General features: G+C 49.3%; 2 protein-coding genes and 4 non-coding genes across 7 annotated transcripts; 2 read left to right on the top strand and 4 right to left on the bottom strand.

The window, feature by feature from the left end:
• Positions 1 to 2,569: 2,569 nt before the first annotated feature.
• TRNAS-CGA lies at positions 2,570 to 2,651 on the bottom strand. Its single transcript has one exon. It is a non-coding gene; the product is annotated as a tRNA-Ser (tRNA).
• A 3,124-nt stretch (positions 2,652 to 5,775) lies between these two features.
• Positions 5,776 to 6,703, top strand: LOC103167143 (histone H1.01-like). Its single transcript, XM_007660452.4, has one exon. It carries the CDS (start codon positions 5,891 to 5,893, stop codon positions 6,368 to 6,370), a length of 480 nt encoding a protein of 159 aa, XP_007658642.1. The 5' UTR covers positions 5,776 to 5,890; the 3' UTR covers positions 6,371 to 6,703.
• Positions 6,704 to 8,456: 1,753 nt separating this feature from the next.
• Positions 8,457 to 10,721, top strand: LOC100090721 (histone H1t-like). Of its 2 annotated transcripts, none has more exons than XM_007660450.3 (2): positions 8,457 to 8,615; positions 10,059 to 10,721. In XM_007660450.3, the coding sequence occupies exons 1-2, from the start codon at positions 8,570 to 8,572 to the stop codon at positions 10,562 to 10,564; spliced, it is 552 nt and encodes a 183-aa protein (XP_007658640.1). In that variant the 5' UTR covers positions 8,457 to 8,569; the 3' UTR covers positions 10,565 to 10,721. The 2 variants fall into 2 exon arrangements, with proteins under 2 accessions (XP_007658640.1, XP_007658641.1); XM_007660451.4 differs by having other exon boundaries at positions 8,458 to 8,615; positions 10,062 to 10,721.
• A 9,134-nt stretch (positions 10,722 to 19,855) lies between these two features.
• On the bottom strand, positions 19,856 to 19,927 carry TRNAW-CCA. Its single transcript has one exon. It is a non-coding gene; the product is annotated as a tRNA-Trp (tRNA).
• A 333-nt stretch (positions 19,928 to 20,260) lies between these two features.
• Positions 20,261 to 20,353, bottom strand: TRNAI-UAU. The gene is given in 2 exon segments: positions 20,261 to 20,296; positions 20,316 to 20,353. It is a non-coding gene; the product is annotated as a tRNA-Ile (tRNA).
• A 1,064-nt stretch (positions 20,354 to 21,417) lies between these two features.
• On the bottom strand, positions 21,418 to 21,509 carry TRNAI-UAU. Its single transcript is given in 2 exon segments — positions 21,418 to 21,453; positions 21,472 to 21,509. It is a non-coding gene; the product is annotated as a tRNA-Ile (tRNA).
• Between the last annotated feature and the right edge of the window lie 836 nt (positions 21,510 to 22,345).

Here is a 22,345-nt window from a genome sequence, read left to right as displayed (position 1 = left end):
TCACTCTGCCCAAGTGTGGGTTCCCCCGCCCCTGCCCCGCCCACTCCTTTCCCGATTCTCCTCTTTCATTCAATCGTATTTATGGAGCGTTTACAGTGTGCAAAGCACTGTATTGAGTGCCCTCAGGCTCCTCCATTCATTCATTCAGTCGTATTTATTAAGCGCTTACCGTGCATAGCACTGTACTAAGCGCTTGGGAAAGTACAATACAACAATAGTGACAATCCCTGCCCACAGCGAGCTCACAGTAGGGTGGGGGGGAGGGGCGACAGAGACATCAAGTAAGCAGATATCAATGTCTGACCCACCCCCCAAGACTGTAAGGTCTTTGTGAGCTCAGAATGTGTCCGTTTACTGTTGTAGTGTACTCTCCCAAGCACTTAGTATAATGCTCTGCACACAGCAAGCGCTCAATAAATATGACTGAATGAATGAAGGTATAGGTATTAAGTGAGCACTCCGGAGAGTCCAGCAAAATTATAAGGCCAAATCTAGCTGGAGCCCCATTGAAGATGGGTAGGAAGTTTTCGACTTCACCTCCCCTCCTGTGCCTAAGCTGAGGAGCACTGTTGGAGCAAATCCAGATATCTCTCTGACTTTGTCCACCTTAAATTCATTCTCATCTGGCTCAATTCGGCCCGCTCCACTGCCCGACAATACTTCTTCCTAATTCACTCCCACACGCCCTGCCCTCTCCAGCTGTTCCAGACATTTAACTCCCTCCTCAAAACTCCTGTCCCCCCACCTCCACTATCCCTTTCCCCTACGGCCCTGGTTACATTCTTCATCAACAGAATTGAAACCATCAAGCATGACAGCCCTAAAATCTTCCCTGCTCCCCACCTCCTCCACCCTCTCTGACTCTCCCTATTTTCTCTGCAGATTCTCAAGATGAAATCTCCTCCTCTCTAAACTACCCCCTCCACCTGGGCTTCTGACCCCAACCCATCCTACATTTTTTAAAGCCTCTCCCCCCACTTTTCCCCTTGACCGACTCGTTCATTCCAAGCGCTTAGTACAGTGCTCTGCACATAGTAAGCGCTCAATAAATGCTATTGAATGAATGAATGAATGACTGCTAACTTCCACTGTTCACTTGCTAACGGCGGGGTTAACATAAATATACATTACGCAGAGAAGCAGCGTGGTACAGTGGAAAGAGCGCGGGCTTGGGAGCAGAGTTCATGGGTTCTAATCCCGGCTCCGCCACTTGCCAGCTGTGTGACTTTGGGCAAGTCACTTAACTTCTCTGTGCCTCAGTTACCTCATCTGTAAAATGGGGATTAAAACTGTGAGCCCCACGTGGGACAACCTGATTACCTTGTATCCCCCAGCGCTCAGAACAGTGCTTTGCACATAATAATAATAATAATAATGTTGGTATTTGTTAAGCGCTTACTATGTGCAGAGCACTGTTCTAAGCGCTAGGGTAGACATAGGGGAATCAGGTTGTCCCACATGGGGCTCACAGTCTTAATCCCCATTTTACAGATGAGGGAACTGAGGCACAGAGAAGTTAAGTGACTTGCCCACAGTCACACAGCCGACAAGTGGCAGAGCTGGGATTCAAACTCATGAGCCCTGACTCCAAAGCCCGTGCTCTTTCCACTGAGCCACGCTGCTTCACATAGTAAGCGCTTAACAAATACCACCATTTTTATTTATTTAAATAGATAATAACCACAAATGTCAGAGGTACAGAGCGGGACAAAGAGGAATATTTAGTAAATACTGTCAGACAGCTATTCTCAACAAATACGTTGTCGTGCCAGTCTTGAAAGCGCTAGTAAAGCACGGAGATAAAGTGTCATCTTTCTTTGGCCACCAGATGGCAGAATGCCACCCAATCTGCCACCCAGTGACGTCACTATCCGGGAGTCGGACCGGAGGGAGAACCTGCTCTCTCAGGTCGGATCGTGAATCTTTGGGAAGGACTCCTGCCTGCGCAGCCGCAGTCGGAGCCGCATCAAGGACGGGTTCGTGCGTTTCGTTCTCCAGAAGCGATTCCGACCGGCAAACCGCTGGCTGGGTTTTCCTGAAGCGACCGGCCCGACCCACTGGTTCCACCCGCGCACAATTGGTGATTCTTCCCATTGCTCCGTGGCCTGTGCAAGAGACGCGCTTCTCAGGGCTCATGTTGCCCTTTCACAAAAAGGGCGACAGCCCGTGTGCTCCCCCGTTCGGCCCGGATCTCGTCCTTAGCTTTCGGGCCATTATCACCTCCTCCCAGATCCAAGAATAGAGGACATTCTCCCCCTTGGGCTCAAGAACTCGGCGGTCCAGGGAGCCCAAGTCGGGTGCAGGAACCACGATCACCTCGGGTAGGCGCTGCGGAGCCTCGTTAAACCGGTTTTGTTTCGGCCGAGCGGGAACAGAGCCTCAGGCGCCCCTAAAATAAGCAAAAACCTTTCCGCCTTGTGGCTCCACCACAAACCAAATCCTTCGCCTCGGTCGGAAAGATTTGCTGGGGGGAAATCCTATTACCCTTTAGCATCGCTGCAGTACATAATTTCGTAACTACTTTTTCCGCATTAGATCTCAAAACCAAGCTACCGCCTACGGCTAAAATCGCTGTGAGCAGGATTCGAACCTGCGCAGGGAAACCCTATTGGATTTCGAGTCCAACGCCTTAACCACTCGGCCATCACAGCTGTCGGGAGCTAATTTCTTGCTGGATGACCCTCAGTGTATACTGCCGGAATTCTCGATTTTTCTTTAATCTTATTTATGAATATTTTGCCTATTTTTTGTCAAATGGAAATGCGAGACCTGAGTTGTCTCTCTTCATTGGACAAGGGACTTCCAGAAGCTGGATAATAATGCACACCCCACTAGGGAGTGGTCCTTGAGCCCCATTGCTCTCCTTTGCCACGCAGAGGTCTGGATCAATCCAGACCAGTAGCAGAGAGACAAGTTCATTCTGTTTTCGGCAGAGGATTTAAAACCATCTCAGACAGTAGAGGGGTCGGGAAATTGGAAGGAAAATGAACCGGTTAGTGCCGTTGGAAGCTGAGAAGCTTTCATATTTATGTAAAATGTAACGATACCAATATTCATTCCATCATATTTATTGAGCGCTTACTGTGTGAGAGCACTGGACTAAGGACTTGGGAGAGTGCAATACAACAACAAACAGACACATTCCCTGCCCACAACAAGCTTACAGCCCAGCGGCCGGGAGACAGACATTAATATGAATAAATAAATTACAGATATGTACAAAGTGCTGCGGGGCTGGGAGGGAGGAAGAACAAATGGAGCAAGTCAGAGCGACGCAGAAGGGGGTGAGAGAAATTTATTGCTGAATTGTACTTTCCAAGAGCTTAGTACAGTACTCTGCACATAGTAAGCACTCAGTAAATACGACTGAATGAATGAAAGGAAAGTAGGGGCTTACTCTGGGAAGGCCTCTTGGAGGAAATATGCCCTCAATAAGGCTTTGAAGCGGAGGGAGACTATGGTTATATATAGAGGCGATAGGTATGATCAGAGCAATGTGAGAGATCCAGGCAGGTAGGCAAAGGGAAGAAAATTCTGAAAATCACTTCTCCGTCTCCTCTGCTAGACTGTAAATTCCTTGAGAGCAGGGATTGTGTCCACTAATTGTATTCTCCCAGATTCTTAATGGAGTGCACTGCAAAAAGTAAATGTTCAATAAATACCACTGATTGATTGGCTCAGTTTCAAGAGTGTGATTCTATACATGACAGTGTAGGCTGTGTGCTCAGTGAGGATGGTCATAGAAACTAGAAATTGTTGTTGCCGCTCTCTATGAAAGGGACTCAAGATGCCTGAAGAAGCTGACAGTCAAAGGAGGCAGTGATAAAATTCAGGGTTCTGGAAAGGGTTTGAAGAGGTCATCTATCCAACCTCCTGCCTCTAGAACAACTAAACCACCCAGAGCACTTTGTTGGCCATTTATTATGATTATAATTACTACTAACAATAAAGTAGCATGGTCTAGTGGAAAGAGCACAGCCCTGAGAGTCAGAGGATGTGGGTTCCAATTCCGCTGACCACCTACCTTCTGTGTGACTTTGAGTAAGTCACTTAACTTCTCTGACCTCTCTCATCTATAAAATGGGGATTCAATACCTGTTATCCCTTAGACTGTGAGCCCTAAGTGGGACCTGATTATTTTGTATCTACCCCAGCATATAGTTTAACAAGAAGCAGCATGGTGCAGGGAATAGAACACGGGCCAGGGAGTCAGGAGGTCATGGGTTCTAATCCTGATTCCTCCACTTGTCTGCTGTGTGACCTTGTGTGTCACTTCATTTCTCTGGGCCTCAGTTCCCTGCTCTGTAAAATGGGGATTGAGACTGTGAACCCCACATGGGACAGGGACTGTGCCCAACCTGATTTGCTTATATCCACCCCAGCACCTTAGTACAGTGCCTGGCACATAGTAAGCACTTGAGAAATACTATAATTATTTACATTTGTCCTACAATCTACTTATTTCCCCTTTGCCTTAGGCCTACCTGCTGCCTGCCCCCTGCCCTGTTTATTTTCTCAGGCCCTTGTGGGCCCCATGTAGGACAGGGACTATGTCCCTTATACTTACCAGCAACCTCCCCAGCTCTTAGGCACATAGGCAGTGTTGAATACTATCATAATTACACTTTAATTATGGCACTTGTTAAATGCTTACTATGTGCCAAGCACTGTTCTAAGCACCGGGATAGATACAAGTTAATCAGGATGAAGACAGTTACTGTCCCACAGAGGACTCACAATGTTAATCTCAGTTTTACAGATGAGATAACTGAGGCACAGAGAAGTGAAGTGACTCGCCCAAGGTCACACACAGACAAATGCCTGAGCCAGGATTAGAACACACATCCTCAGACTTCCAAGCCCGTGCTTCTTCCACTAGGCCATACTGCTTCTCAGTGTTTTGAACCACCCTCTGCGCCAAAAGGGATATTCGGAGTCAAACCTTTTTTTTTTTTATGGTATTTGTTAAGCACTTACTACGTGCCAGGCACTGTACTAAGCGCTGGGATAGGTACAAGATAATCAGGTTGGACACATTCATGTCCCTCATGGGACTCATGGTTTCAATTCCCATTTTACCGATGAGGTAACTGAAGCCCTGAGAATTGAAGTGACTGCCCAAATGGCCGAAGCAAGACTAGAACCCAGGTCCTTCCGACTTCCAGGCCCTTGCTTCCTCCACTAGGCCTTGCTGCTCCTGGGCTTCCCATTCTCCCAGAGGCCTTCCCCAACTAAGCCTTCATTTCCCCTACTCCCTCTCCCTTCTGCTCTAAATTGTAGGCCGGCCCGAACCAGGCCTAAGAGGAATCACCCCCACCTTGCCTGGAGTCAGCCGGTTGTGCTTCTGGGGCTACTTCCGAGCCCCCCGGGGCCGCCCCCGCCCCATCTTTCAGCCCCCATTTGGGGTCTTTGATTCAGTCCCGAGTTCGAATCCCCGGTCCGCTGAAGGCCAGGGTGAAAAAGGTGCTCCCACGGGTCTGGAAAAGCCAAAATGCGTCCCCCGGTGGGGGGGAGCGGGGAGCAAAGACAGACGTCGTCGCTGTTTTCACCACCACCGAGGCCTCCTTTGGCCTCGACGGCGATTGGGGGCGAAAGCCTGGGGGGCGTCGGGGGTGAAGGGTCCGATTTGGGGGTCTGGGGGGACCCCGCGAGGACCAGGGGGGTGGCCGGGGGGGTCTGAAGAAACACAAAGTGGCCCTCCCCCTCCTCGGGATTGATTCGGACACGTCGGGGGGGGGCATTGTTTCGACGACACGTCGGGGGGGGGGGGCGACGGTTATAAAAAGCGGCCGCTCCGGCCCCGCCGACGTGAAGCCCTCCCCTTCGGCCGCTCGGCTCGGTTTCGGGTCGATTTCGGGTCCGGTTCGGCTCGGCTTCGGCTCCCTCCAACATGACTCGTCCGAAGAAGCGGCCCAACCAGTCCTTCCGAGCCGGGGCCGCCAAGAACAAGGGGAAGAGAAGGATCAGCCTCCCCGACCGCATCTTCCGGACCGTCGCCGCCGCCGCCTCCTCCCCCAGGGGCCTGTCCTTGTTCGCCGTCAAGAAAGCGCTCCGGAAAAACGGGTACGACGTGAGGAGGAACAGCCGTCGCATCAACAGCGAACTGAAAAGACTCGTTTCCGAGGGAATCCTCGTTCGGATCACGGGCGTCGGCGCTGCCGGCTCTTTTCGGGCCCGCGGGCGTTACGGCTCCAAGACCTCGGGGAGAGCGAGGAGGAGGCCCAGAACATCCCCCTCCAAGAAGCCGGCCAAGCAGAGGAGGAAATTACATCCAACCAAGAGTCCCAAGAAAGCCAAGACGCTCCCTAGGAATCTGGCTAGAGCCAGGGGCCAAACAGCCAAGGGGAGTCGGGTCGCTTCCAGGAGGTAATAGTGGAAAAGGTCCATGCAGCTTCGGAGTCCTCCCCCATTCCTCAATATCAGAGAGAGTCAATATCAGTCTGGAGGGGATGAGCCGAGACCTTTAATACTCCTCATTTAGTGATGGTGCCAGAATACCAAACTCATTATTGCCATTATTCATTTTGGAGGAACAAAAACACAAAAAAAAACTTTAAGAGGATATTGGAACCTGGGCGGGAGCAGACCGACTTTTAACACAATAGTAGTCATCCCAACACGCTTTTGGTCTGGTAACTCAAATAGGACCTGCTGGAAAGATAACTGATAATCCATAATGTGCTTAATAAAACTTGCAGCACCACTGTGTTTTCATATTTTCAAAAGTAGTGAGAAGTAAAGAGGGAAAGTTATTGTGTGACGAAGGGAGGTGATATTCGTATCCGTTCGGTACCGCTTATTATAGCAGGTATCTCGGTGCGACTAACCGTTCACTCTTTTTTTTTTTTTTGCGGGCGGGGCGTGCTAACTTTTGTTTCCTTTTCTGTAAAATAGATCAACAGGATTTCTATTAGCAGGCAGGACTGATGTGGTGATCTTAGAATTGGTGAATAAGATCTCCAAGAGTTTCGGAGTCACTTGGACACGCCATAAAAACAGGAACTTGTTACTGCCGTTCCTTTCTGATCCGAGGGGGAGCTTACAGTCTATCCTATTTATTGAGGGCTTACTCTCTGCATAGCACTGTACTAAATGCTTGGTAGAGTACAGTATAATCGAGTTGGTCGACTCGTTCCTAGTCCAGAGAGAGAATTGTCCACTTTGATTTTTATCATTCGTTTCCCTGCTCTTACTCTTTTACCAATTAGTATTTACTTGCCTAGTCAATTCTTTGAGTCAAGAAAGACTGTGTCTTGACCTCAGGCGCCTACAGCACTCTGCACACCTAGTTCAATAACCGCTGTAGACTACACTAAATGGAAAACCCCATTGTCATTTGGGGGGGTTGGTTGTTGTTTTAAAAAAAGGACTCTCAGCTCCTGGAAAATCTAAATCCTGGATCAAGCCCCCTAATCAGACGACCAGATTTACTTTTCCGAGTGAGGGAAAAAGAGAAGAGAGGGGTGAGGCTCAGATTCCCAGAGTTTCGGACTAGCTGTAACTGGAAAATCATGGATAGGCTACCGCCTTGGATCAAAGAGAGCCTGCAGTGATTGCTTGTTAAAGTGAATTCAAATAATTACCAAGTGGGGACTCCGAACAAACAAGCTCAGTCGCGGAACCCCGAGGTGTTTGTGACACAGCCGATTTAAGAACAATGAGAAAAGATGATTCTGTGGGAAGGCCTGTCTTTTTTTTTTATGGTATTTGTTAAACGTCTACTGTGTGCCAGGGTTACAAGCTAATCATGTTGGATCCAGTCCATGTCCCAAATGCGGATCACCATCTTAATCCTCATTTTACAGATGAGGCAATTGAGGCACTGAGAAGTGAAGTGTCTCGCCCAAGATCACACAGTAAACAAGTGGCGGAGCCGGGATTAGACGACTTTTTTGTCTTTCCGGATCCCCTGAACGTCTGACTTGTGGCGGGGAAGGGGCAGAGAGCAAGGCAGGCAGGAGGGGGAAAGAAGTGGGGTAGTCTCAGGGGCCCCGAGGTTTAAAATATCGCGAGCGGCAGGGGGAAATTAATCATTGGTATTTATTGAGCGCTCACTGTGTACTCACTTGGGAGAGTACAATACAACGGAGTTGGTAGACACTTTCCCCACCCACAACGAGCCTACAGTCTAGAAGAAAAGCAGGCGAGTAAAGGAAAATAATCGGTCAATCAATGTATTTATGGAGCGTTTATTGTGTGCAGAGCACTGTATTAAGCGTTTGGGAAAGTACAATATAACAGAGTTGGTTTAGACACGTCTCCTGCCCCCAACGAACTTTAAGAGTCTAGAGAAAAGCAGGTGAATAAAGGAAAATAGTCAACCAATCAGTGGTATTTAGTAAACTGTGTGCAGAGCGCTGTACTAAGCGCTCGGGAGAGTTCACTCTAAGAGAGACGGTAGATAGGCCGAGGCGAGGCGGCAACGTCATAATAGTTTACGTGGGAAACGGCAGCCCGGAGGCCACAGTCTCCCCTTTAACGGTCAGTTGCGCGGAGGTTGCAGACTCGCGAGGTCGTGGCGACTGTGATCCCTCGCGACAGTAGCCGTTGTTCCCTCGGCGACAAAGCCATGGCCCGAAATGCAGGGAAGGAAGACGTTGGCACAGCTAGGAATCGTGAGCGCAGATTTTTCGATTTGGTCGGGCGGGGAAAAGGGGGTCGAAAGAGAGGCTGGGATTTTAGGGGAGAGGCTGGAATGGGGCCCGGGGGGGTGGGATGCTGGCTTCCACCAGCCAACAGGGACAAAAAGCCACCTCTTTGGGGCTTCTCCCTTCTACTTAAGATCGTGAGCCCCGTGTCGGACAGGGACAGTGTCCAACCTTATTAACTGAACCTGCCTCGGCGCTTAGTAAAGTGCCTGGCACATAGTAATAATAATAAAAATGTTGGTATTTGTTAAGCACTTACTATGTGCAGAGCACTGTTCTAAGCGCTGGGGGAGATACAGGGTAATCAGTTGTCCCATGTGAGACTCAATCTTAATCCCCATTTGACAATGGAGAGTTAGTAAGTGCTTAAGAAATAGAAAATGAATGGTGTTTATTGAGCGCCTTACTGTGTGCGGAGCACTGTACTAAGCGCTGGGGAGAACAATACAACAGAGTTCCCGGCCCACAACGAGCTTGCAGTCTAGAGGACGAGGTTACAGACCGGCAAGCTCCAACCCTAGCCCCTTATCTCCCTGGGGCCGGGGTCTCCAGGGCCTGCCGACACCCGAACTAACGGAATTAGTAGCCCAGAGCCACTCCTCTTCGATCCTGTGGTTTCTCTCCCTGAGCCCCTCCTGGATCCCCGACCTCAAAACCCAGCTCCGATAAACAACCCCCGGACCTGGCGTTTGCAATAAGATTACGGTCGAAGGGAGAGAGATATTTGTATCCGCCTTAGATCTCCCCCTCCACGCTTACTCCCCAGTTACTTAAATTCCCCAGTTTAAGTTAGTTTTGGCACTTGCAACAAAATCATTTCCTCAATTTTTTTTGAGCGCTTACCGTGTGCGGAGCCCTGTGTCAAGCGCTTGGGATGGTACATTGAAATAGAGTTGATAGACGTCTTCCCTGCTCACAACAAATTAAGAGTCTATAATTTATTTATTTATCTTAATGCTTAACTCCCCCTCTCTTCTGTAAACTCGGGACTGGGTGGATAGAGCACGGGCCTGGGAGTTAGAAGGACCTGGGCTCTAATCCCGGCTCCGCCACGTGTCCGCTGCGTGACTTTGGGCAAGTCACTTCACTTCTCTGGGCCTCAGTGACCTCATCGGTAACATGGGGATAAGCGTGTGAGCCCCATGGGGGACAGGGACTGTGTCCAACCTGATGAACTTGTGACTTGATGATAACTTGAACGCAATAACCCCCGCGCTTAGAACAGTGCTTGGCACATAGTGAGCGCTTAACAAGTACCGTAATAATTATTACTATTATTATTGTGGGCAGGGACCCATTGATTGATTAGTGGGGGGAGGGAGGACGAGAGCACTTGGGGCCTAGTCTAGCGCTCTGCACATAGTAAGGGCTCAAGAAAGACGATTGAAAGCCTTCTCCTTTGTCCGTAAGCAGGGTCAGTGGCCGGTGGGAGAGGGGGGCTCCGGAACCCGGACCCGTTGGAGGGCCGCAGCGAAGGGCAAAGCCCCAGCCGGAGTCGCTGTCCTTGTAACCGGCTGTCGGACAGGATCTTCTCCGCCATCGCTAACTCCTCGGGCCGAAAGGGCATTTCCCTGGTCGCCTTGAAGCGGGAGCTCCTCGAGGACAATTACGATGTCCGCAAGAACAACTTTCGCATCAACAAGGAGCTCCAGAACCTCGTCAACCGGGGAGTCCTCAAACGGGTCAGCGGGCGCGGGTCCTCGTCCACCTTCAGAGTCGCCAGGAACCCCAAGACCTCTACCCCCAAGAGGGCCCCCAGAAAACCGAAGAGCCAAACTGGGAGATCAGGAAGGGTCAGGGGTCCGAGAGCTATCCCCGTAGCCGCCGCCGGGGCCCCGGAGGAAGCTCAGGCGACACGGACCACCGAGCAGAGAAACGGATCCGAAGGCCGACAGGCCAAAGCCCAGGGACCGTAGGCGGGGATGGTCGCCACCTTCGGATTTTTCGCTCCCGGACTCGTCGGCGAGGAATCACAGGAAGAGTCCTTTTTCTAGCTAATGCTTTTGGAGCGGGGTTAAATCGTCCTATAAGGGTGGCTTAATAATCTTCAAATAGAGGATTAATCCAAGTTGAGTGATCAGGCTGCTTTCTGTCTCGGAGAGGGAATGGGATTAAATGGAATCCATTCCAGCGTTCAATACAGTACCTAGCTCATAGTAAGAGCTTTAACAAATACCCTTTCATTCAATCGTATTTATCGAGCGCTTACTGTGTGCAGAACACTGTACTAAACTGTTGGAAAGTACAATACACCAATAAAGAGAGGCAATCCCTGATCACCACGGGCTAAACAGGCAAACTAGTGTAAACAAAACGCTCCTTTGTGGAATAACTAGCCAAGGGTTTTATGGCATCTCTCCAGGAAGCCTGCAAGTCTCAAATCCTCAGGTATTTTAGGATCACTTGAGATTATACAGGTAACCCGGGTCGGTTGAGATCAGCAGCACTGCACATTTATTATGGGCGAAAGACTTCTAGCTAATGAAATAATTTACAAACTAGGAAGGTTTCCTCTAATACCTGCACGTGGTAGGCACTCAATAAATACGATTGAATGATTAATACATAATAGGAGAAACCTCAGAAGGGGAGCACCGTCAGAGGCCTGTCTCTGACTTGTCCCTATCCCCTACAGTCTTGTCGAACTTCTGGAGTTGAGGCCTTGCCTCACCTAGCAAGGAAGTGTTTATGCCACTTCAGACTTTCCCCACTGATCTTCAATGCCACTGTCACACGGTTTCTCCCCATCTAGTTCTCCGATTTGGTAATCCAAGAAGGGAGGAGTTTACAGAGGGGGCTGAGGGCGGCAGTGGCAGCAGCTGATGAATATAACAAATGGAAATCGGACAAAAGGGGGAGTCTAGGGGGACAGGGAAATAAGGGAAGCAGAGTGGTGTGTGGGTTGAAGTGCAAGGTGGAGGGTCAGGAAAGGGCCTGGAGCCTAGGATGATGGGGAGGGAAATTCAACTCATTTATTCATTAATTTAGTCAATCATATTTATTGAACATTTACTGTGTGCAAAGCACTGTGCTAAACACTTGAGAGCACGATGTAACAGTAAACACATTCCCTTCCCTCACTGAGCTTAAAGTTTAGACAATGCCAGTGGATAGTTTGGTCAAAATAGAGTACCCAACCTTGGTTCAGGAACCAATTTTCCCTTTATAAACTTTGCTCCTATGAGAAAAATTATTTCAACTTCAATTTCTATTTCCAACTTCAATTATTTCAATTTCACATTTTCAGGAGACAATTATGCCATTAAGTGCAAAAACTCTCAAAATGGGTACATGGCAGCTTGAAAAGAGCCCAGGATGAGAAGCAAGGAGACCTGGGTTTTAGTCCTAATAAGTATTAGAGTGCCAAGCACCATACTATATCCTGGAGTTAAATGTCAGGTCTTCTGACTTGCAATCAATCAGTGATATTTATTGGGTGCAGAACATTGTACTAACACACAATCCCATGTTCGTTGCACTAGGCCATTATACATTGTTCTTAATTGAGAACAGTGGTGCTTTTGTGGTGTTTGTTAAGCGCTTACTATGTGGCAGCCACTGTACTAAGCACTGGGGTAGATACAAGCTAGTCAGGATGGACACAGTCCATGTCCCAGTTGGGGCTCACAGAATTGATCCCCATTTTACAGATGAGGTAACCGAGGCCCAGGGAAGTGAAATGATTCGACTGAAGTCACACAGCAGACCATTGGCGGAGTCGGAATTAGAACCCAAGTCCTTCTGACTCCCGGGCTCCATTGGTAGGAGTTTGGGGGTTAAACTTTTCGTTTCATCCGCATCCCCTCGAGGCTGCCAACATCCTCCTAATCATCGATGGTATTTAATTGAGCGCCTACTGTGTGAAGAGCACTGTACTAAGCGCTTGGGAGAGTCCAGTACAACGGAGTTGGTGGCCTCGTTCCCTGTCCACAACGTGTTCCTCCGACAGTCCTCCAGCTCAGCCGCCGAGGCCGGAGAAGCCACCGAGGCTTCAGTCCTCCCGCAGTCCTAGAGCGGCCCCATGGGGGAGGTCTGGGCAGGAAGACGCTTCCTGTTTCCGCCTCCATGCGTGTTCGGACCCGCGTGGGTGTCCGGGCCCGTTGAACCCGCGCACGTTTTCGTCGAGTCCCTTCCCACTCATGCACACTCCGTACCCCGAAACCCCGCTGAGCCGGGCTCGGTGCGGAGGGCGGCGGCACCAAAGGGGGAGACAAGGCGGGAGGGGGCCGGTCCTTGCGGGCCTCCTCTTCCCGCACCAATTGGGCAATCACTCAATCCATCATTGGTATTTATTGAGCGCTTACTATATGCAGAACACTGTGCTAAGCGCTTGGGAGAGTCCAGAACAACAGAGCAGAAAAAGGGTGGGCCGCCGCTGGGTCGGTTGGGGGACGCCGAATTTGTACCCCCAAATGCATCCCAGCGTGGCTCAATGGAAAGAGTCCGGGCTTGGGAGTCAGAAGTCGTGGGTTCTAATCCAGGCTCCGCCACTTGTCAGGTGGGTGACCTTGGGCAGGTCGCTTAACTTCTCTGTGCCTCAGTTCCCTCATCTGTAAAATGGGGATGAAGACTGTGAGCCCCACTTGGGACAACCTCATTCCCTTATATCTACCCCAGTGCTTAGAACAGTGCTCGGCACATAGTAAGTGCTTAGCAAATACCAACATCATTATTATTATTATTCAGACCCCCTCCCTCGTCCCAGCCCTCCTTTTTATCGGCGAGGATCAATCAATCCATGGTATTTATTGAGTGTAAACTGTGTGCAGAGCACTGTAAAAAGTGCTTGGGAGAGGACATAATACAACAGAGCCTCCTAACTAGGCTATTGCACTTTCTCAAGTGCTTAGTACAGTGCTCTCACCTGCTAGGCTTTAAGACCTCTGAGGGCAGGGATCGTATGTCATAACTCTATTGTAGTCTCCCAAGCACAAGCAGCGCTGTGTACACTGTAAGCCCTCCATAAATACTACTGATTGATGGATTTGATTGGCGCCAAGTCTGGTCCATCGCACTGGATACGGGACTCCATTTGACCCTATGCTGTTCAAGGATGCCACTTTTTTCCCAGAAGCTGGTGTCCACTTCAACTTGTACTAAGTGCTTGGAAAGTACAATTCGGGAACAGAAAGGGACAATTCCTACCCAACAGCGGGCTCACAGTCTAGAAGTCTAGAATCAATCATATTTATTGGACACTTACTGTGTGCAGAGCATTGTACTAAGCACGTGGGAGAGTACAGTATATTAGAGTTGGTAGACACGTTCTATGTGTCAAGCATTGTCCTAGATACAAGATAATCAGAGTAGGCACAGCCCATGACCCACATTATGATCTAAGAGGGAGTAAAAACAGGCATTTTCATCCATTTTACAGGAGAGGAAACTGACCCAGAAAGGTTAAGAGACTTTTCCGAGGTCACACAGCAAGTAATGGTCAGAGCCAGGAAGAGAATTCGGATCTCCTGACTCCCAGTCCCCTGCTCTTTCCATTAGGCTAATGATCACAACCATCAGTGACTTGAACAATCAATCCACTGTATTGATTGACCATCTACTGTGTACAGGGCACTGACCTAAGTGCTTGGGGAGAGGACAGTAGGGTTAGAAGGCACGACCCCTGACCTCAATGATCTTCCACCTAAGGAGACACGCTTTCCTTTGCGCTCCAAGAAAGAGAGCAGTCAGAAAGGGTGCAATTGGAGAGAAGATGTTGGGAAATGAAGCTCAGCTAAGAAAATGCCCTATTTTTTTTGGTCTTAGGGTCTCTCCATCTCTCAATCAGCTAGCCAGTCAACTTATCTATTGAGCGCATACTCTGAGTAGAACACTGGACTAAGCGCTTGCTACAGTAGAACAATAAAACAGACACATTTCTCGCCCACAACGAGCTGACTACTTAGACGGGGAGACAGACATTAGAATAAATTAGTAGTAATTAGTAGTAGTAGAAATAGTAGTAGTTTTCATTCATTAGTAATAGAATAGTAGTAGTAATAGTAGTAATAATGGTAATAGTAAAAATAGTAGTAGTAATAATAATAGTAGTATAATAGTAGTATAGAAGTATAATATAGTAGTATAATAGTAGTAATAATAGTAATAATAGTAGAATAGTAGTAGTAGAAATTAGTAGTAATGTCTACTACTAAGTAGTAGACATTAGTAGCTCATGGGTTTGAATCCCGGCTCTGCCACTTGTCAGCTGTGTGACTGTGGGCAAGTCACTTAACTTCTCTGTGCCTCAGTTCCCTCATCTGTAAAATGGGGATTAAGACTGTGAGCCCCACATGGGACAGCCTGATGACCCTGTATCTCCCCCAGCGCTTAGAACAGTGCTCTGCACATAGTAAGCGCTTAACAAATACCAACATTATTATTATTAGAAAGAAATGATAGGGAAATAAAGTGCTGGGAGGGCGGGAGGGCGCATGCGCAAGTAACGGATCGGGCCCGAGTCCGACGCCTCCGAATCAATCTCCCGGCGGGATCCAATGAGAAAGTGGCGGCTCCCCTCCGCCCCACCCCCTCCCGCCGTCGCTGCCCAAGTTGTGTTTTTGCACCTTGTCCCCCGGACCCTTTCGCCCTTACCGGGACCTCCCGCAGCCCCAAATTCTGATCCTCAACCCCAGCCCGCCGAACCCTTCCCCTTGCCCGAGGCCTGTGGCCTCAAGCAGCGGAAAATCGACGAGGAAATCGCAACCACTAGAGCTTCCCCCCTCTCCACCCCGTGGGAACCTCGCGGGGCTTGATTTTTCACCCCGCTGGCGCCCTGGGGTGAGCGTTCCCACCCGATTCCCGGGGGGACTTTAACGCCGGAATCCTGGGTTGAATTCCTAACCCCAGTGGGGGGTTTGGGGGGGGACTTTTGGGGGTGCGACAGGCGACGATGGAAAGGACAGAAACACAAATCGGCTGGTTCTGTTACGTCGGACAGAGGCCGACTGGAAGTTGATTCGGCTACGTCGTGGGGGCGACTATAAGGGAGGCGGAGGCGAAGACGCAGCTCCTGCACCGTAGTCGGAAACGGCGGCCGCCCTCGGGCTAGGGGTTGCCAACCCCAAAGGCTCTTCGCAGAGCCACACCCACGCTCCCCGGTAGAGCCAAAGTCCCTCCCGGAGTGTTGGATCTCAGTCATTCACCCCCCCCCCCCCCCCGAACGCTGGGCCACCTTGGACAAGTCCTTTCACCTCTCCGTGCCTCAGTTACCTCATCTGGAAAATGGGGATTAGAGGCTGTGAGCCGCTTGTGGGGACGGGGACTGCGCACAACCCGAATAGCTTATATCCACCCCAGCTCTTAGTACAGTGCTAAGTGCTTAACAAATACCACTATTATTGATAATAGAAATATTTCCCGTGTGCAGTGTACTGCTCTCTAGGCATTTAAGGTAAATACTATCTAAGATAAATGCTATTTTTTTCCATGTTTTGAATCGAGCGCTTATGTATATGCAGAGCACTGTAGTAAGCGCCGGAAGGATACAAAACTACTACCGTCCATGTTATTGAGAACTTGCTATATGCAGAGCACTGTACAAAGCGCTTGGGAGAGTACAATTAAAAACACCTGACAGGTTCCTTGTCCACTACGAACTACCACCTCCTCCCACCTCTATTCTGTTGGTCTGTCTCTTCTTAATGGATAATGAAGCAATTAGTCAAATGCTTCTGTGCCAAGCACTGGAGTAAACACTGGGGTAATAATAATGGTATTTGTTAAGCGCTATGTGCAAAGCGCTGGAGGGATATAAAGTGATCAGGGTGTCCCACGTGGGGCTCAGTCTTCATCCCCATTTTCCAGATGAGGGAACTGAGGCGCAGAGAAGTGAAGTGACTTGCCCAAAGCCACACAGCTGACAAGTGGGGTAGATCCAAGATAATCAGATGGCATACAGGCACTTTCCCCCGTGGGCTTCACAGTCGAAAAGTTGGGAGAACACAGTGGGAGGATCCCAAAGTGCGGCTAGATCCTTCGGAGAGACCTTTTGTAGGATGACTTTTTTTTTTTTGAGCGATTCTTTGTTAGGGCGGAGTAAGGAACTGGAGAAGAAGACGAGCTGCGAGGCACCGCGGCCCGCACGTCTTTCGGTGGGATCGAACAACGGAGCGAGCCGAGGAGGATACAAATCTGACCACCCCATTGGCTGAGACGCTGAGACGCTCTCAAATCCTATTGGTTCTTCTCTGCCTCCTCCAGCGCCTCCACCAATCATAACTCGAACGGGCTCCAGGGCCCTTTCTCAGCCAGAGCCGCGGTGAAGCAGGGGAGGCGGGGGAATGGAGCGGAGAGAATTTGTCTTACCTCTAGGATCACTTCAGCGTCAAGATATAATAAGTAAGATGTTTATTTACGCCCTTGAATAGGTGCCAAGCTTGGAGGACGATAATCAGATCGGACACCTTTCCTTTTATGCCCAGAGCTCATAGTCTAAAAGGGTAATTTATCCCCATTTTACAGACGAGGAAACCAAAGCAACAGAGAAGTGACCTTTCCAGGATCACCAAACAGGCAAGTGGTAGAACCGATATTAGAGATTAAGGCTCCTGACTCCCAGTCTATTAGGTCACACTGCTTCTTACAACTATGCATGTGTGTTCAAGTGGCTACCTGTAGCATACAGTTTTTCTAAGCACTATCTCATATACTTATTCTCTTCACTTTCTTCTGTCCGTAAATTATTTTGGTGCTTTTCACCCCAATAAGTTGTAAACTTCGTGAGGGCAGGAGATCTAGTAATTCTATTGCATGCTCTCAAATGCTTAGTACACAGCTCTCTGCCTAGTAGGTGCTCAAGAAATACAGTTGGTTGATTGATGGTAGGATATTTTATACCTATCTTCAGCACCTGTTTACAAATGCATATTTGGCTGTATGTTCAATCTATTCAATTATTTCACCCCGATATACTGGGCTTAGTATATCTTTGTTCTTCCTCTTGCTTCCACTCTTTGTAAATAGTTTGTCGGGGGTGTCTGCCCCGTTAGCATGTAGACTCGTTGAGGGTAGAAAAAACAAATCCTGTTTCTATTATTCGCTTCCAAACCCTATCTGTTTCCCCCACTAGACTGAAAGATCCTTGAGGGTAGGGATGGTGTCTATTAACTCTAATGTTCTCTCCCAAGCACTTGGAACAGTGCCCTGCACAGAGTAGTTCCTCATAGTAGGGAAGCAGCATGGCCTGGTGGAAAGAGCTGAGGCCTGGGCGTCAGAGGACCTGGGTTCTAATACCGGTGCAGCCAATTGCTTGGTGTGTGACTTTGGACAAGTCACTTGACTTCTCTCTGCCTCAGTTTCCTCAACTGTAAAATGGGGATTCAAATCCTGTTCTCTCTCCTACTTAGACTATGTGTCCTAAGCGCTCAGTAAATACAATTGCATGAATGAGAAGGGACTGTATCTGAGTTTATTAACATGCATCTACCCCAGCGCTTAGATCAGCTTTTGACACATAGTAAGCACTTAACTAATACCATAAAAATCAATACTATTGATTGATTGAGTCCCCTTTTGTCAAAGCTCTGAGGGACTATGGATGATAGCTCTCCTCTTTCCCCCTTCGCTGCTGGGGTGTTGTTCTAAATGATCAATCTTTTCTGCACTCTCCCGACACAGATTTTCTTTTCTCTTCACAAGATCCATACAAGGTTCTGGATTGTTTTAGAGATGGCGAAACAGAAATCCAGAGAGATGAATTCCAGAGGGTACACAGTTTGGCTAAAATGGGCCTAATAATAATAATGGCATATGTTAAGGCTATGTCCCAAGCACTGGGGTAGATTCAATACTATCAGGTCGAACACAATCCCTGTCCCACCCAGGGTTTACAGTCTAAAGGGAAGGGATTTCGGGTATTTAATCCCCATTTTACAGATGAGGAAACTGAGGCACCGAGAAGTGAAGGGACTTGCCCGAAGTCAGTCATACAGCCGACAAAGTGAAATATCCAGGGGAAAGACTCAGGTCTCCTGACTCCCAGTCCTGTGATCTTTCCAAGAGGCCACACGGGCTTCGAATGAAACAGGCGGTTTCCGCCTCCCCTGGGCCTGGAGGTGCTGTCCCTAGAGCCTAAACAGACCGTTCCAGGGGTTTTCTTAAACAGGCAGCAATAGAGCGCCAGGGTCCTGGGGTGAGCAACCCTCTCCCCCCACCACCCACCCCCATCCCCGACCCCAATCCTTCGCCCTCCCTCCCAGAGAAGACCCGCTGTCCTGGCCCCTTCCTGCCCAACCCCAACACCCGATAGGAGCAAGTCCGCTAAACCCAAGAAGCTCTCATTCATTCATTTAATCAATCAATCGTATTTCAATCAATCGTAAGCAGCGTGGCTTAGTGGAAAGAGCCCGGGTTTGGGAGTCGGAGGACCGGGGGTTCTAATCCCACTCCGCCACTGATCAGCTGTCACTTCACTTCCCTGGGTCTCAGTTCCCTCATCTGTAAAATGGGGATTAAGACTGTGAGCCCCACGTGGGATAACCTGATTACCTTGTACCAATCCCAGCGCTTAGAACAGTGCTTGGCACATAGTAAGCGCTTAACAAATGCCATCGTTATTATTATTATTAATTGAGTGCCTACTGTGTGCAGAGCACTGTACTAAACGCTTGGGAGAAACACTAGAACCACAAACAGACACATTCCTGCCCACAAAGAGTTCACAGTATAGAGGGTGAGGCAGACATTAATATAAATAAATAAATAAATTGTAGATATATACATTTATCTTTGTTCTTCCTCTTGCTTCCGCTCTTTGTAAATAGTTTTTCGGGGTATCTCCATTAGATGGTAGACTCGTCGAAGGTAGAGAAAACAAATTTGTACATTCCAAGCGCTTAGTCCAGTGCTCTGCACATAGTAAGCGCTCAATAAATACTATTGAATGAATGAATGAAAACAAATCCCGTTTCTGCTCTTCTCTGTTTCCCCCACCAGATCCTTGAGGGCAGGGATGGCGTTTCCCCCACCAGATCCTTGAGGGCAGGGATGGCGTCTATTAACTGTATTTTCTTCTCCCCGGGACTCGGTACAACGCCTCGCACAGAGTGGCTCCCCCCTCGGCCTCACACAACCGCCTCTCCCTCGGGGCTGGTGATCCCTTTCCGGCTTCTCCTTTGGGGGAGAAGAGACGAAGCCCCCAAAGGGGAATATTGGTGGAAATTTGATTGCCCGTGGGGGTGGGGGGACACGCCTGAGGATAAAAACAGATATGACCCCGACGTGATTTGAACACGCAACCTTCTGATCTGGAGTCAGACGCGCTACCGTTGCGCCACGAGGTCCACTCCTTCTCTGCCTTCTAACCAAGTCGGTAAGGTGCCGGATATTTGAGGGTGTCTGCAGGGGGGATGACGTGACTGAGTTCTCTCGGATCTCCAAACCGAGTCTAACCCCCTAGCTCTCTGAGACACACACACGCACACAAACACACTGTCACACACCCACGCAACGGGCTTTTTGGCACCGCACACCCAAGGGGATACCCAAAACAGAGCAGGAATTAAAGCAGAGGTGGAATAGGCTCCATAGACAGCTCCTTGTTTCTTATTTCCCCGCTAAACGCCCTTATTAGCTCCAGGTTCGGAGGAAACACGAGTCTCCAAAAAAAAAAAAAGTGCTCCAGGTGAGGCTCGAACTCACAACCTCGGCATCGCTCGCTGTGCACCGCCTTATAAGTACCGCGCGCTAACCGATTGCGCCACTGGAGCCCGGCAAACTCTTATCTTGGGGTCCCATCCCGAGCAGATACCGCAAGTAAATGCCAGCTGCCCGCTCCCCTCTGCCCCTAGTTTCGGTGCAGTTCGGGTGAAGGGAGAAAAGAGGACCGTTCATTCATTAATTCACTCATTCAATCGTACTTATTGAGCGCTTACCGTGTGCAGAGCACCGTACGAAGCGCTCTGCTCTATCCCTCTCCCCGCCCCACAGCACCTGTGTTTATATGTATATATTTATTTTATTAATGATGTGTATATAGCTACAATTCTATTTATATTGATGCTATTGATGCCTGTCTACTTGTTTGGTTTTGTTTTCTGCCTCCCCCCTTCTAGACTGCGAGCCCGTTGTTGGGTAGGGATTGTCTTTATTTGTTGCCGAATTGTACTTTCCAAGCGCTTAGTACAGTGCTTTGCACACGGTAAGAGCTAAAAAAATGAATGGATGAGTGAGTGAGTGAGTGAATGAATGAATGAATGAATGAATGAATGAATGAATACACTAGAACAATAAACAGACACATTCGCGGCCCGCCAAGAGTTTACAGTCTAGAGGAGGGTCCCGAAGGAAGCAAAATCTTCCCTCCACTAGACTGTAAGACTGTAAGGAAAAGTAATTCTGTTGTAGTGTACTTTCCCAAGCGCTGAGTACAGTGTTCTGCACATAGTAAACCCTCAATAAATACCACGGATTGATTGATTCTCCACTACCCATCCACCAACCTGTTGTCGAGGGTCCCGTCCAGAAAACAATCCCACCCTCATCCTCTCCCTCTCTCGAGCAGGGAGAATTATTAGGATAAGAAAATATCTTATTATAAGTCCCCCCTTCTAGACTGTGAGGCTGTTGTGAGGAGGGATTGTCTCTATTTGTTGCTGAATTGTACTTTCCAAGCGCTTAGTACAGTGCTCTGCACACAGTAAGCGCTCAATAAAGGCGATTGAATGGATGAATGAAAGCAAATGCCTCTCCTATCTCCGCTTTTTCCTTCCGCAATAGTTTCTCACCGAGAAAAAACTCCCCCTTCAGCTCCTAAGCCGACACCCAAAAGAGCTGCTCCAGGTGAGGCTCGAACTCACAACCTCGGCATCGCTCGCCCCGCACTGTCTATAAGTACCGCGCGCTAACCGATTGCGCCACTGGAGCCCGGCTTATCTCTTTCGGGGGGTCCCAGGCTCGGCCTGAGCCTCCCGCTCCCCTCGGGCCACTCCTGGGTGCAGAACGAGGAGCCGGGGGTGGGATGGTGCGGGGCAGGGAAGCGGAGAGCAGGATAAAGCGGAAAGAAGAGGAATCCCTATGTAAAAATCAAAGAAAGGAGATTTGGGATCTGCAGGGGGGAGAAACGTCGTTCTTTCCTTCCAGCTCCTCTCTTTCCAGTCAATCAATCCATTGTAATTAATCAGCGTTTACTGCGTGCAGAGCACTGTGCTAGGCACTTGGGAGAGGACACTAAATGGTCTTCCCGCTCGGCAGAGTACCCCCTTTCCTGTCTTTCAAGGTTTTATCTCTTCCTTTCTGCACGAGGGTCCCATTCCCGTCATGGCCCACCTCGCCGGCTGCAGTCCCTTGCCCGGGCGCCCCAGGCAGACTCGGGGTCTTGGGTGCAAATGCTGCTCCCGAGTCTAGGACCCTGAAGGGGCCTAGAACACAACAGCGTGGACAAGTGGATAGAGCACAACAAGCCGGGGAGTGTGACCATGGGCAAGTCACTTCGTTGCTCTGGGCCTCAATTACCCCATCTGTAAAATGGGGATTAAGACTGTGCACCCCATGTAGGACAGGGATCGTGTCCAGCAGCGCGACCTAGAGGGGTAGAGCACAGGCCGGGAGTAAGAAGGACCGGGGTTCTAATCCTGCCTCCGCCGCTTGCCTGCTGCGTGACCTTGGGCAAGTCACTCCACTGTGCTTCAGTTACCTCATCTGTAAAATAGGGATTGAGACGGTGAGGCCCCATGTGGGGCATGGACTGTCTCTAATCTGAT

The sequence above is a fragment of the Ornithorhynchus anatinus genome, chromosome 10 (genome assembly GCF_004115215.2).
Source record: "Ornithorhynchus anatinus isolate Pmale09 chromosome 10, mOrnAna1.pri.v4, whole genome shotgun sequence".
Classification (NCBI taxonomy): Eukaryota; Metazoa; Chordata; class Mammalia; order Monotremata; family Ornithorhynchidae; genus Ornithorhynchus; species Ornithorhynchus anatinus.
The sequence above is the reverse complement of the archived record's forward strand: the minus strand, read 5'-3'. Positions and strand labels throughout refer to the sequence as shown.

Excerpts from the sequence above, each read along its gene's own strand:
- LOC103167143 (XM_007660452.4), top strand. The coding sequence starts at position 5,891 with ATGACTCGTCCGAAGAAGCGGCCCAACCAGTCCTTCCGAGCCGGGGCC.
- LOC100090721 (XM_007660450.3), top strand. The coding sequence starts at position 8,570 with ATGGCCCGAAATGCAGGGAAGGAAGACGTTGGCACAGCTAGGAATC. Across the intron at positions 8,616-10,058 it reads CGTTGGCACAGCTAGGAATC|CAGGGTCAGTGGCCGGTGGG; the intron begins GTGAGCGCAGAT and ends TTTGTCCGTAAG.